The 13,466-nt window shown below is 39.7% G+C and overlaps 1 protein-coding gene across 6 annotated transcripts in view; it reads right to left on the bottom strand.

The window, feature by feature from the left end:
• dysc (whirlin protein dyschronic) overlaps window positions 1-13,466 on the bottom strand; it is a 154,436-nt gene that overhangs the window by 82,131 nt on the left and 58,839 nt on the right. For 5 of the 6 annotated variants that reach the window (XR_011899896.1, XM_019052730.2, XM_019052732.2 and 2 more), the window contains exons 4-6: window positions 9,431-9,502; window positions 3,401-3,625; window positions 1,922-2,047 (exon numbers count right to left, since the gene is read on the bottom strand). Coding sequence is in view for 5 of the 6 variants with exons in the window: in XM_019052730.2 (XP_018908275.1) it covers window positions 1,922-2,047; window positions 3,401-3,625; window positions 9,431-9,502 (423 nt within the window). In the remaining variant the exon portion in view is untranslated. The remainder of the gene's footprint in view (window positions 1-1,921; window positions 2,048-3,400; window positions 3,626-9,430; window positions 9,503-13,466) is intronic. The other variant, XM_019052731.2, reaches the window with a different exon arrangement.

Raw genomic sequence — 13,466 nt, 5'->3', positions numbered from 1 at the left:
CCTTATTAACGGACTAAACGAGAAGCTTCTGAATCATCTGCACAGCTGTTACGCCCCTAATAAAACTTAGCCAAACGGCGCAGTTAACACTGCCCGAAATGCAAGACCAAAAGGCTACAACTCTGCCGCGCCAAGGAAGAACGCCGTATGAACATTCGAGGGTTGCCAAATTTCCTCTGATAAAATGTTTATATTTGAGGAAAGCTACGAATATTTTCCCTTGAAATTTTCAGGAACTTTAGGTGAAATTGCGAACAAAATTATCTGAGAAATTATAGGGGGAAAATATATTAATAAGTTTGCCGGAAAATTTGTGTTTTACCAATGGAAATTTGGCAACGCCTGAAGGTTCATAAGGCGTTCTTCCTTAGCACAGCAAAACTGTAGCCTGCGATGAAACAATATGGATGCTCGGTTTACACCCAGCTAACGTATAAATTCATCCTCCGTCCATGCCGATCTTTCGAGGGATGCTGATATTCCTTGCGGCAGCACCGGGAAGTGCAAACGAAAAGCGCAAAAAACGCGGGGTCAGACCTTGGTGAACCAGGGCAGAGAAAGGGGAGCAGGGGAGGCGGTCGAGCCAAGTAATCAATTGCTTGTGCTCACAGGAGAATAATATCCCTTCTTTCTCGATCTTGTTCTCGTCCCACCATCCTGGGTGCAATTCCTTCCTCTCTTCGCGACCTTCTAGAAACCCTTCCCCGTCCCACCCCCTCATCGACCGGGGTGCTTTCCCTTTTCAAAACGATAGTGTTGCGGACCCCGAAATTTAGGGGAGCTCCGCGGATTTATCTGAGAAATTCTGGACAGAGTTCAGGAATTTGTACCCATTATGTGACGTCAGGAATGAGGGTGAGACCTATATATCTCTCTGAGGAGGGAGATGTGATTCGGGGGGGGGGGGGGATTCAACCCTGCGACCAAGGTTGCGGATGCAGGGTTGTTTGATTGTTACGAACAGTGGCGTGGCGGGCTTTGCGATATATCGATTGATCTGTCATTTGAACCTATGGAAAAGGATCGATATATACCGGGTGTTCGCAAAAAACACCTTAACGATAATCGATTCTTCACCGTAGCTTCAAATGGGGAAATATCGATAATCGATCAGTCACGCCTCGCCGCTGGTTACAAAACTGTTTGCAACTAATGTTTGATGAAGGAGCAATTAACTTTATAAATAAGCTTATTTTTTTTTTTTAATTAGGAGTATATAAAATTATAGAAACCGAATAAAAATTTCAATTTCAATTGAATAAGGTAAAGTGAAAACTTTCTCAACGCTTTCTTAGCTTTCCTTTCTATACCTAACACTACAATAGACAGAGTAGAAAAATGCATCAGTAATGTAATGTCTGCATAAGTCCGATTTTATATTTCAAAAGAAAACTAACGGAAAATTTTCTGTGAATATTTCTGAATGGACGATGAAAATTCACAGGAAGTTCATGGAAGATTGTCAGCTAATTAAAAAAAGGGGGGAAAAATTCGTGAGAAGACTAGCAATATGGACTGAGTTAAGCAGAAAGGAACCAACCCACATTTTGGGAAAAATTGAGTTATGGATTGGTGAGGGTGAACTCAACCACAGCTCTACTATCTATCGCCAAAAGTTCAAAGTTTTTGTTGGAGCAAATTTTGCAGAAATTGAACTTGAAGTTTATGTTTTACATTGAGTCTTATGCAGGAGCCAAACTTTAAAACCTCTTTTTCTCGGTTCGATCCCGATGTGGCTTGGTTCCTTTCTGTTTAACTCCGTCCATATGACAATCGCGCACACGCATTTTTTGATGGTAGACATAGATTGATAATTAGATTAGGCAGGTTTTGGTGTTTTTGTTTAGTTTCATCATTGATTTAAAAATATCTATAGCTATATAAAATTTAAGAAAGAGACGAAAAGGTTTAAGTCACTCACCAAGACTCCCGCCCTGTCCGCTACGGAATCCTTGTCCACGCCTGTTACAAAAATACCTAGATTGTATTCAACTCCTCCACGAATCATCAGACCAAGGCTTTGACCGGGCTCGATAATTAATTCAACCTAAAATTATAAAATAAAGATAAATCATAACTTTAAGAAAATCAAAGTTATGTATCAAAACACAGTTATAAATCATAACTGTGTTCAACTAAAGGAGAGGGGAAAAAGAGAGAGAAAGAGCAGACAAAAATGAAAGAGGAAGAGGGAATGATATGAATAATAACACTGTCTTGGTGAAAATGGAGGTGTTAAGCCAGTAGTATTTGCCTATGAAACAGGTTTAAATCAATAATCTCAGTGATTTTAGGATTTGACCTTAATATTTTTAAGGATTTGGCCTCAGTGCTCTCAGTCACTAGGATGAGTGTTATAAATGTGTTCCAAAAGCAAGTGCTATTGACCGGACACTTGCCCCCTTTACTATTAAAGGGGGCAAGTGTCAAGGGGGGGGGGCAAGGTGGTTACGTCACAAATTGGTCAAACAAAGTTTGTATTGAATTCCCTTCCGATAAGTACCTTCCATGGTCCAGTGAAAGTTAAATGACACGAAAAAATCAATAAAATCTACACACATTACTCTCAATTTTTTCCTCCAATTCCGTAAAGATCGTTTTATCTCTCACAGAGATTTTTATCGGTTCTGGGCGTTTAAAAAGATAGGACTGCAACCTGAAAATTTTTAATTATTCTCTATATATACTATGGATAATCTCTATTTTTTTTGAAACTGAGCAGACGCTATTGTCATTAAAAAGGTTATCAAAATATGACACTTCAAGGACCCATTTGCTTGTGTTTCTCAGAAGAATCCAGCTGTGCTTAGAGAAAAGGGCTCACCCACAGAGAAATCCCTAAATTTAAGCGTTCTGGTAATTGCAACTCTTTCAAAATTTCAGCAGAATACGATTACGCAACGAAATAACCAAAAATTGACGCCTGAACGAGATACTAACATTACTACTTAGCACTAGTTACAATGAAATTTGAAGGACCCGCTCATAGAAATCCCGTAGAACGCTCCGATGATGACCAAACAGCACTGGAAAAAAAACCATTGGATTAGAGTCTAGACTCTTGAAAACATTGACAAGAAAAAATACTCTTGATTCAATCGGATTTTTGCTTGATCAAAACGAAATCCGTTTAAATTAAGAGGCTTGGTTTTGTTTAAGCTAGATTCTGATTGAATCAGAAGTACTTTTTCTTGTCGATGTTTTTTAAGAGTCTGGACTCTAGATCCAATGTGTTTTTTTTTATCAGTGAGTCGGAAAGCCTCAAGCAGTACAATTTTTTACAAATTTATATAGCTTTGGTTCATTTATTCACCACGGAAGGTAATACTGCAGGGTCTGAGACTGAAGTTTCATTTAAAATAATTATTTTATTATGTCTCACAATTCCATACGAACTTACCTTTCTAATCTTATCCTTATGAGGTCGAGGGTAAAATTTCTGATGACTTGGCTGAACTGGTGTCTGATATTCCGGAGGCGGCGAGCAAGGCCTGCCTTGTCGATCCATCCAAGAATAACTTTGTCTAAGTAAAAATAATCCACCTTGATTGCTTCCTAATGAATTTTGTACTGGCGTGTTCGGACTTCGCACGGTCATACTCAGGTGTCTACTCGATTTCAACATCTGCCAACAAAAACATTGTTCTGATAAATTTCAACAAGAGACAAACATTTTAGAACGATAATTACACCCACGGAATTTTCAATCAATCTGAATATCGACGATCGAAAGAAAACAGCACGTATCTCTATTGCGGTGTTTCAAAATGTTTGATCAAGTTTCATTTTCTCGAAAGAAAATTAAGCCATCTTTCCAGCTTGCAATTGATATAGAATGTTCTGCTACTGGAGAAGAAATATCAAGGCACTTTTCAAAAAAAAAAAAAAAAAAAAAAGTTGACTGGTTTCCTAAAATAAAAAAAAGTATGATTGGAAGTTTGCAATATTGAAAATAGAGATACGTGGTTTCGTACTTTATAGTCATCGATGTATTGAAAGAAAGGGATGGGCATATTGAAGATACCCAAGGGAAAAGGTATTGAAGATGAGTTTGAAGTAAACTTTGACGCCAATAGTTAAACTTTACGATTCTTTACACTCATGGGCTTGATCGAAAAAAATACCGAAACATTTTTCCAAAATGTATGCGCCAGAAAAGAAGAGTCAGTTGGCGAGAGAGGGGCGAAAGAGAGAGAAAGAAATATGTAGTCGATGAATTCATATTGAAAGACGCCCGGCCACATTGGCTATTTACACCTTATTTGTAAAATACAGTTGTGTTGTAAATGAATGTGTGAGAGAGAAAAACGGAAAGGAACTTTTGAAATACACTTCAATTTTGAGAATAGGCTCAGTAGGCTACACACGTTCATTCGTATTCAGACACGTAGTCAGAATTCTGTTTCCGAGGCTTCTGCGGCAGGGTGACGCGGGTCTGGGGGAGGAATCCTTTTCTCCTACTGGTTTTTTCTTTCTTCAATTGGTGGGGGGAGGGGGATTGAGCCCTCCAAAAGAGCCCCTACTAGCAACGCGGCTGTTTTGATAAAATCTGATTAAAAGGAATCAAGCTCTAGTGGCTATGCAGCTATCTTCCGAGAAATGACGGTTTTTAGTTTAAAAATCACAGAAAGCTTAATTGCGCGAACCTCCTTGTGCCTTTTTTATGTCTAAAGAATTAGACATAAAATGGAATAAAAATCGAGTATCAACAAAGCAGAAGTTAGGAAAGACGTATTTGGGCCTCGTTTTTTAAGCTTTTCCCCCGCATCTGAGCGACATTTCCTCGGCAACATAGAGCGGAGCATTGCGAGTTCATGCCTCGCGCCATAGCGCCTTCAATTTTGCAGACGCAGCACGGACATCCATCGAGCACGAATAGTTGTATCTCTGCGCCGTCATCATCACTCGTTGAGGTTTCTCTTATTTGTGAAAGTTAAGGTTTAGTTTGCTCAAAATATGCTATGGTGTATCAAAATCACAATTTATTTTACTTGTTTATTTATTTGTATTTTGCAATTTTTTTTTGAATGTTTAGAGGTCACTCCGGCACTCTAAAGAGCGCAAGTCTAAAGACTGGAATTTTGGTGAGAGTTGTGTCGTGTTAGGGAACTTAATTTGTTTCGACGACTACCCCTACAAATCCCAAGTTGAGTCAAATTGATCCGATTTTCTCAATTCATGATTGAACTTTCAAAGCTCTTGTGTGATTTTAAACAATCTAAACATAATTATGCTGCTTAAAGCTGAAACTTACGAGGCTTAGAATTTAAGAAATCCGTGGTAGTATTAGAGTAATCATCATGATTTCGGAACCAGAATTTAGCAGTGCAAAAATGTGATTTTTTTTGGAACTAGCGCTGAAGAATCACCTCACGGTTTGCTTATCGTTCAACAATATAAATTATAAATACAATGCTAGTTACATAACGAGTGATTATCTTATGGGGATTAGCTACTAAAACTTTAATCTGCCACGTTTAAGGCACGAAATCATCGGACTGAAATGTGACTTCACAACCTCCGCTCAGACAAAAATTAACCGAGCCTCTCGTAACTTATCTTCTTCAGGAAAGTAGAGAAAGTTTTGCGTCGAAATCTCGGGTCCGATTCCTCGCCAAAAATAGCAAGGTATATTGAAAAGTTGGCTCCATAGATTAAGGTCCTCTTTCTCGCGAACGGTCGGTTATTCAAACAACTCTTCCAGCCAGCGGCGCGGCGTGAATGATCGATTTATCGATAATTCCCCATTTGAAGTTACGGTAAAGAATCGATTATTAAGGCGTTCGTTGCGAGCATCCTGTTTATCGATACTTTTCCATATTTTCAAATGGCAGATCAATCGATAAATCGTAAAGCACACCACGCCACTGTTCCCAGCCATTCCAAAGCACGAGGAGGAAAATTCAACCCCCAAATCGCGCTCATAGCACCCACGAGGAAACGTTTCTGTGATGACAATCAACTTCATTTCGGAGAATGGCTTTAATCTGCGGCTATTTTTGGATGTATTGTCCGAGGGAGAAGAGGAATAGGATATACGATGAGGTCTGAAAATTGTTCTCTTCTGAACGCCCACTGCACCGAAAAGTAGGATAGTCGTCAGAACCAGCCAGTGGCGTGGCGTGTTTTACGATTTATCGATTGATCGGCCATTTAAACCTATGGAAAAGGATCGATAGACAGTGTTCGCAGCGAACACCTTAGTGATCGATTCTTTACCATGGGTTTAAATGGCGTAACACTCGATGTATCGCGATTCACGCCACGCCACTGCAACCAGCGGCTGGTTAGATATGAGCCAGCTACAGTGCGGTAGTTTCGATACATACCAAGGTAGAGGACACAACTAACCCGGTAGTTACAACAACTACCACGGTGGCTACTGGTTGTGACGATTATCCTATTTTTTCCGTGTAGAAACAATAAATGAAGTCATCATGGGGTCCGCAGCGCCGGACTGCTAGATTTTCTTATTCAATACGTATTCACGGTGACACTCGTACACTGCCGTGCTAAGGAGGAACGCCGCATGAACATTCTAGAATTGCCAAATTTCCCTAGATAAAACATGTATTTTTCACAACATTCATGCATATTTTTCCTTGAAATTTTCAGATATTTCAGATTGAATTGCGTGCAAAATGGTATGAAAATTTTGGAAAATAATTTTCACCATGTTCCCAATAAATTCGGTTTTTATCGGAGGAAACTTAGTGACGTCGGCATGAAACGCATGGCGCCTACAAGACTGCATGAATACTTCACGCATTTGCGTCAAACACTCAAACAGTGCGGTCAGCAGCGGTCGGCATGAAACGCATAGCGCCTACAAGACTGCATGAATACTTCACGCATTGCGACAAACGCACTGCGTTTAGCAGCGGTCGGCGTGAAACGCATAGCGCCTACAAGACTGTATGAATACTTCAGGCACTGCGCCGAACGCAGTGCGGTCGGCGCAGCTGCGGAAGTTAAAATTATTAAACCACATTTATGTTTATTCTTTGATATTTTTTTCGTTCGTTTGTTATAAATAGAAGGCCTTGTCCAAACAGGGACGGGTTTACGGAACTTAAATTTCCGCGTAAAATTCCGTGAACTTTTGTTAGTGTTGACAGGGCTTTCACAAATATTGTGCCCAACACGGGTAAACGTGTCTTATACACCCCTCGCCCCACCGGCAAGTTCACTTAACGAATGAGAAGGGGGCGGAAAAATACAGGCCACCCATGGGCGGCAAGTAGGTAAATCCGGCCCTGCTGTAAAGCATTAGTAAAACTTTGACATCAACATTTTTGAAAGCTTTCCTGAAATCCCGAGGAAGGACCAGCAAGGAGCGCTGAGAAGTCCTTGAAACGTAAGACCTATGTTCGTTGCCAACGAATGCTCATTTTCAAGGATCATAGCATCATAATTATTCTCGACACCAGCCCTATAAGCTGTCTAGGTGACAAGGTAAGCCACCGGCAAAGGAAAATGTCCTCACGTAATGAGTCGCAGCAGGAGCGGCGAATGCTTTTTACCTCTAACCTATGTATTACGTGACGCTATCAGAGAATAAAAGCTTTGATGACCGCTGAACACGGATTGATGCTTCAAAGGCATTACAGTGTGATAAAGAGCGAGTGCGATTTTGAGGGCGGACTGACGAAGGCGCCGCCATAATAGCACCGAGATGATAGCAGGATTACACTCGCTATTGCGCCCTAAAAAAAAAGTAAAAAACTCGCAACCTTGACCAAAATCTTGGATAAAACACTTTTATCCCCCTCCCCCATTTCCAATACATCTTAGATGGAGACGATACATGACATATTTTTATTTGTGTGTAAAAAACTCGCAACCTTGACCAAAATCTTGATAAACACTTTATCCCCCTCCCCCATTTCCAATACATCTTAGATGGAGACGATACATGACATATTTTTATTTGTTGTGCAGATCCTCGGTCTGACTTCACGGGAACCCCTAACAATGAGCTAAAAAGTTACGAATTTTGAGAAGTACATTTTAGCTAGAAATACCCTGAAAATTTGACCCGAAAACCCTCAATTTTATTACGGCTGAAAAAATATCCAAAGTCCGAAACCGTGACACATCTCCAACACATTTTAGATAGAGACGATATGACATCTTTTTATTTGTTGTGCAGATCCTCGGTCTGATTTCACGTGAAACCCTAACAATAAGCTAAAAAGTTACGAATTTTGAGAAGCACATTTTAGCTAGAAATACCCTAAAAATTTGACCCGGTAACCCTGAATTTCATTACAGCTGAAAAAATATCCAAATTCCGAAACTTTGAATGCGAGATTCCGCCACATTTCGCATTCGCAAACTTTCAGTTTCTTGGCGAGTCCCCATCTTTTTAGTTTGCTTAGCCAACACGCAGTGCATGATCAGAAAAACAGATATTGTTGGAGGGCTGGAAGGTAAACAAATGACACTTCATTTCATTATTTCCAAAGTTTATAAGATAAAACATGACAATAGAAGCTATACAATAAACACTACTCGACAAAAATAATACCTGATCTGTTTTTTGCATGTGCCATTAAGCACGATGGACATTTTACGAAAGTTTTTACTTGGATTTCATGTTGTCAGAAACAAGATCAAACTTTTACATTGTCCCTTTGATTATAATAGTCATATACGCTATTTTCAAGTGATCCACCCTATTTGAGCAGATTAAAAATAAGTATTTTCTATGTGCGAAGTGGTGTAAAGAACACATGATTTTTTCTTCAATCGACCTGTCATAAATGAAGTATTTTAGGATGCAGTTTAAATTGAGAAAGCAGCAGGAATATAGTTCGCTGAAGCCATGTAAGAAGCATTTATTTACGCTACACAATTTAGGCTTAGCTTGCGTGTTTTGCATGTTTGATTGGGATGCGACAAACTTATGAAATGGCATCAAAAATAGCTTTGATACCAGCGTTGCTCAGCAGATTTTAAACTGTACGATACCACACTTAAAATTATACCAGGTGCTATAATCTCATATAAAACAAGAATATTTGGTGTAATTGTTTGTCATATTTTGTTATACAGCAATAAATACAGCACCATAATGTTCGATGTAGCCAGAGAAGAAGCGCCGAACAATACATTACATCATTACCCTTGATTAGTTGAAAAATTTTATCAATTGGGCTCAATATTTCATGCAAATCAAAATGCGTCAGCGATATTTGCGAGATCAAGCCTCCTTGTGAAAAGCCTCCGATCATTAGCAACCACAACTTACAGGACAAAAGAAACGATTGAAAATCAAAGGAGCCTCTTCAGAACCAGCGAAAAATTTGCAAATTGCGGAGGAACAAATGAAAAACTGAAAATAAAAAAGGAAGCACGCTGACTGCAGAATGCTATTTAGCGGGAATGTAGTTTCTAAAATTTCACCTGATCAGAAAGTAATACACACCTCAGCAATTTTCGCTTTGAGACTCTCCGAATTGCGAGGTTTTGAAGCGTAACCTGAATCGTCCACGTACTCCTAAAAAAGAAAACACAGTTTGTTCAACGGAAAGGCATCATCTGTACGAAGGAGCTCGTGCAACAGAGGTTCGGGAAGGGTTAAACAATCGTTTGATATCCTTTCAAGATGCGAGGTGAAGTGCCTTGAGGGTCTCAAACCACACACTCATAAGCCGGGGTGATTTCCGATGTGCTGGAAGGGATGAATCAGGAGACAAAAACTCGAAGAAAATTATTATGTACATCCCTCCTGAATGCTCTGAATTCGCTACGTTGAACCAAAACATGCATTTCTAGTGTGACACCATTCAGGATCCAGGCTACAATTCCTAAGCGGCTATGACGATAATGCAGAGTTTTCTACTTCGTGGGAACCCGGATATATATTCATCGACTTCTTAGTTCCGTTGCAAATTCTACGACGATTGAAAAAAAGAGAGGTAAAAACAAACAAAAAACAACTTCGAAAGAAACGGTACTTGTGGGAGGGCAACACACACAATCATGCTCTTACAGATGCATACCTTTATCAACGAAACAAATGTTCTTACACATAAATTGTTGCATAAATACCTGCTAGCTCCACTCCACCCATCTTTCTCGAAGGAGTATATAAGGGCCGTTTTGGGGTCCACTAGCTGAGTTTTCTCAACTTGACGATTTTTTGCGCATTGAAGGTCTAAATTTTACGGGATGCATCATAATTTAGTCATTTTTGGTCTCTTTTTAGGTCTAATACTGCCATAAACTGGCAAAAAGTGGGGATTCTTTAGCATTCAACAAATCCATGTTGAAGCCAGTATTAGGTCCAGAAAGAGACCGAAAACGACCAAATTATGATGTGTTCCGAAAAATGTAGACCCTCAATGAGCAAAAAATGGTAGAATTGAGAAAATTCAGGATGGGCCAAAAAACCAGTGCTAATCGATACTCCTCCTTCCAGCTATTACTTCCAATTATTTTAGATTTAAAAATAAAAAAAAAAAAAAAAGCTTTCTTTCAATTTTTTCAACTGATTTGAAAATTGCAAATAGGTTCATATCATGTTTCGTATGAGAATTTTACTGAAATGAAGAACAACACCAGTTACTAGCATGTTTTCATGCCAAAATTAAAAGTTTTAGAGCCCCCCCCCCCCCCATATTAAAATGTTGATTTGTCTCCTCTGTACGATTTCGATTGGCTAAATTCACTTGTGACGTACTCTGAAATTGCTAATTGAAAACGTTTCTTCAACGAACTGTTTCTACAAATACCTGACGTGCTACAGCCTGATGTATTGCTCGATAATCTCAAGGAGTGTCCTAAAATTAGAAACTATCAATTCATCGATCTGCCATCGAATTTTTCTCCATAAGGCGGAAAAACGGCCTTAAAAGGATATGAATTTTAATTCCTCTGTATGAAAAGAGGACAAATGATCTAAAAAACGATTGAAGTCATAAGTGAGAAAGAATGATAACAGTTTGCAGTTTTATCCAGGTTCAGTTTCCTTACACCTCTCGGGAAAACTGACTGAGGGCGACTAGGGAAAAAAGTACCCACGGACATGAGAATTTGAAAATTCAGAGTACGAATTTTGGCGAATTGTGCGTTTCGAAGTATACTTTAGGCGGTTGGAATGTGCTCAACGTAATTTGGGTTCAACTGTATCCACCCACAGTGGACTCCTACTCAGTCCTGTCGGCTAGACCTCTTGTGTGTAATAGATGATAGATCCATTTCAGTCAAATCGTCGCTTGGCTGGCACAAGGGCGTAACTACACTTACAGGTGATCCCGGAAAAGCATTGAGTTGTATACTCTGCCGTGCTAAGGAATAACGCCGTATGAACATTCGGGAGTTGTCAAATTTCCCTTGAAAAAACATGTAATTTTGATAACATTCTTGCATATTTTCCTTTGAAACTTTCAGATATTTTGGATTAAATAGCGTACAAAATTGTCTGAAAATTTTAAAAAATAATATTCACCAGTGGCGTGGCGTGAATGATCGATTGTCGATATTTTCTCATTTGTAGGTATGGTAGAGAATCGATTATTAAGGTGTTCGCTGCGAACACCCTGTGTATCGATCCTTTTCCATAGGTTTAAATGGCAAATCAATCGATATATCACAAAGCACGCCACGCCACTTATATTCACAATTTTCCCGATAAGCCCTGTTTTCATCGGAGGAAACTTGGCAACGTCTGACGGCTCGTACGGCGTTCTTCCTTAGCACGGCAGTATTGACCACAGGGTTCATCGCAAAGTGTAGTTAAGCCTTCGAGTTAGGAGGGCGACGAAATGAAGTAGGGATGCTGACGGCACATGCATGGGATTGTGGCATTATGGAATGCCGCTCGCGATTTCGGGAGAAGAGCAGTGCTGGACAGGATCAATGGAAGCTTGACCATAGGTGAGCTAATCCACGTCACTTGAGGCCAACTTCACATCAGTTGGACAACGGGCATTAGGGTCCTATGACCCCCTAAAAATGCATATCGACAGTGAAACGGTATCTCGGTTTGCGACGTGGTAGACTTTCTGTCATAATTTATTTTTTGTGACTATGTTTATGTTTTAAAAAGTTATAGAAACTCTGATGATGGCGTCAGCCGAAATAATTCTTAGTAATTAACAGGTTCTAACCACAACACCTTGGTTCTTATTCACCTACATTACTTCAAACACGGTGTCTACTAAGACAGGCTGGCCAAAAATCAGTACTTTTACAGTAATTTTTCAGGACATACCCAAAAAATCAGTACCTCCTCATCAGAAAAATTCAGAACTTTTTCAGTACCTCCATTTGACGAGATTTGAAAAATTTCGAAAATTTGAATTTCTCGCTCAAATTGCGACAAAAATGTCAAAAAAATGAAACAAAATTCCGGATTCCTTGCAAAATTTCCGCACTTTTTCAGTACTTTCGGAAAGCCCTTAAAAAATCGGTACTATTTCCGGACTTTCCAGAAATTTCGGTCTTGTAGACACCTTGCTTCAAACAATGTTGCAAGTGAAATCAACACCTGCAAATCTTTCCCGCAGCCACAACGAGTTTGTCGTTTTGTACATGAACAATGAACATGATTTACACCCAAAATATGGTATGTTTATCCTCTATGAATGAGATTTCTAATAATATCATTGAACAATTTTTTTAAACTATTGTTTCAAAAAGCAGCTACAGCCAATTGGTATGTACGAGGGGCGTTCAATAAGTAAGTATCCCCCCTCTCTAAAATTAATAGGAATGAACCAATTTAAAAAAAAAACTTGGGTTCAAAATATTCCTTAGGATATACTGAGTTCAACAAAACAAACCGCAACAAAATCGGACCATGTGCGGCCGAACGCGAGCCGTTTGAACGCGCCGAGGTGCGCGCCGCTCCCGCCGAATCCGCGGAGATTTGAAGTCCGCGACAAAAGAAGAGCTTCTTTGCCAACGCTTCAGTCGTTCATCACTGACGAAAAATCAAAGAAGTTTTTGTAGAATAAGGGGCTTACCTCACCTCCCTACATAACCAGCTCGATCCAAGCAGGTCTGATACTGATTGTGAGACTAAGAGAACAGCTTTTGGATACCACGCGTACAGAAGTCTTTCAACTGGCTGGGGATGAAAGTGTTGACGGCTTGTTTGACCTCTTCCACTGATTCAAAATGAACTCCCCCGAGTTCAGATTTTAGATACGGTAATAAATGGCAAAACAGACCACCATTTATTTCCCTTTCTGGAATCTAAACTCGGGGGAGTTCATTTTGAATCAGTGGAAGAGGTCAAACAAGCCGTCAACACTTTCATCCCCAGCCAGTTGAAAGACTTCTATACGCGTGGTATCCAAAAGCTGTTCTCTTAGTCTCACAATCAGTATCAGACCTGCTTGGATCGAGCTGGTTATGTAGGGAGGTGAGGTAAGCCCCTTATTCTACAAAAACTTCTTTGATTTTTCGTCAGTGATGAACGACTGAAGCGTTGGCAAAGAAGCTCTTCTTTTGTC

This window comes from Bemisia tabaci, chromosome 5, assembly GCF_918797505.1.
Source record: "Bemisia tabaci chromosome 5, PGI_BMITA_v3".
Taxonomy (NCBI): domain Eukaryota; kingdom Metazoa; phylum Arthropoda; class Insecta; order Hemiptera; family Aleyrodidae; genus Bemisia; species Bemisia tabaci.
The sequence above is the reverse complement of the archived record's forward strand: the minus strand, read 5'-3'. Positions and strand labels throughout refer to the sequence as shown.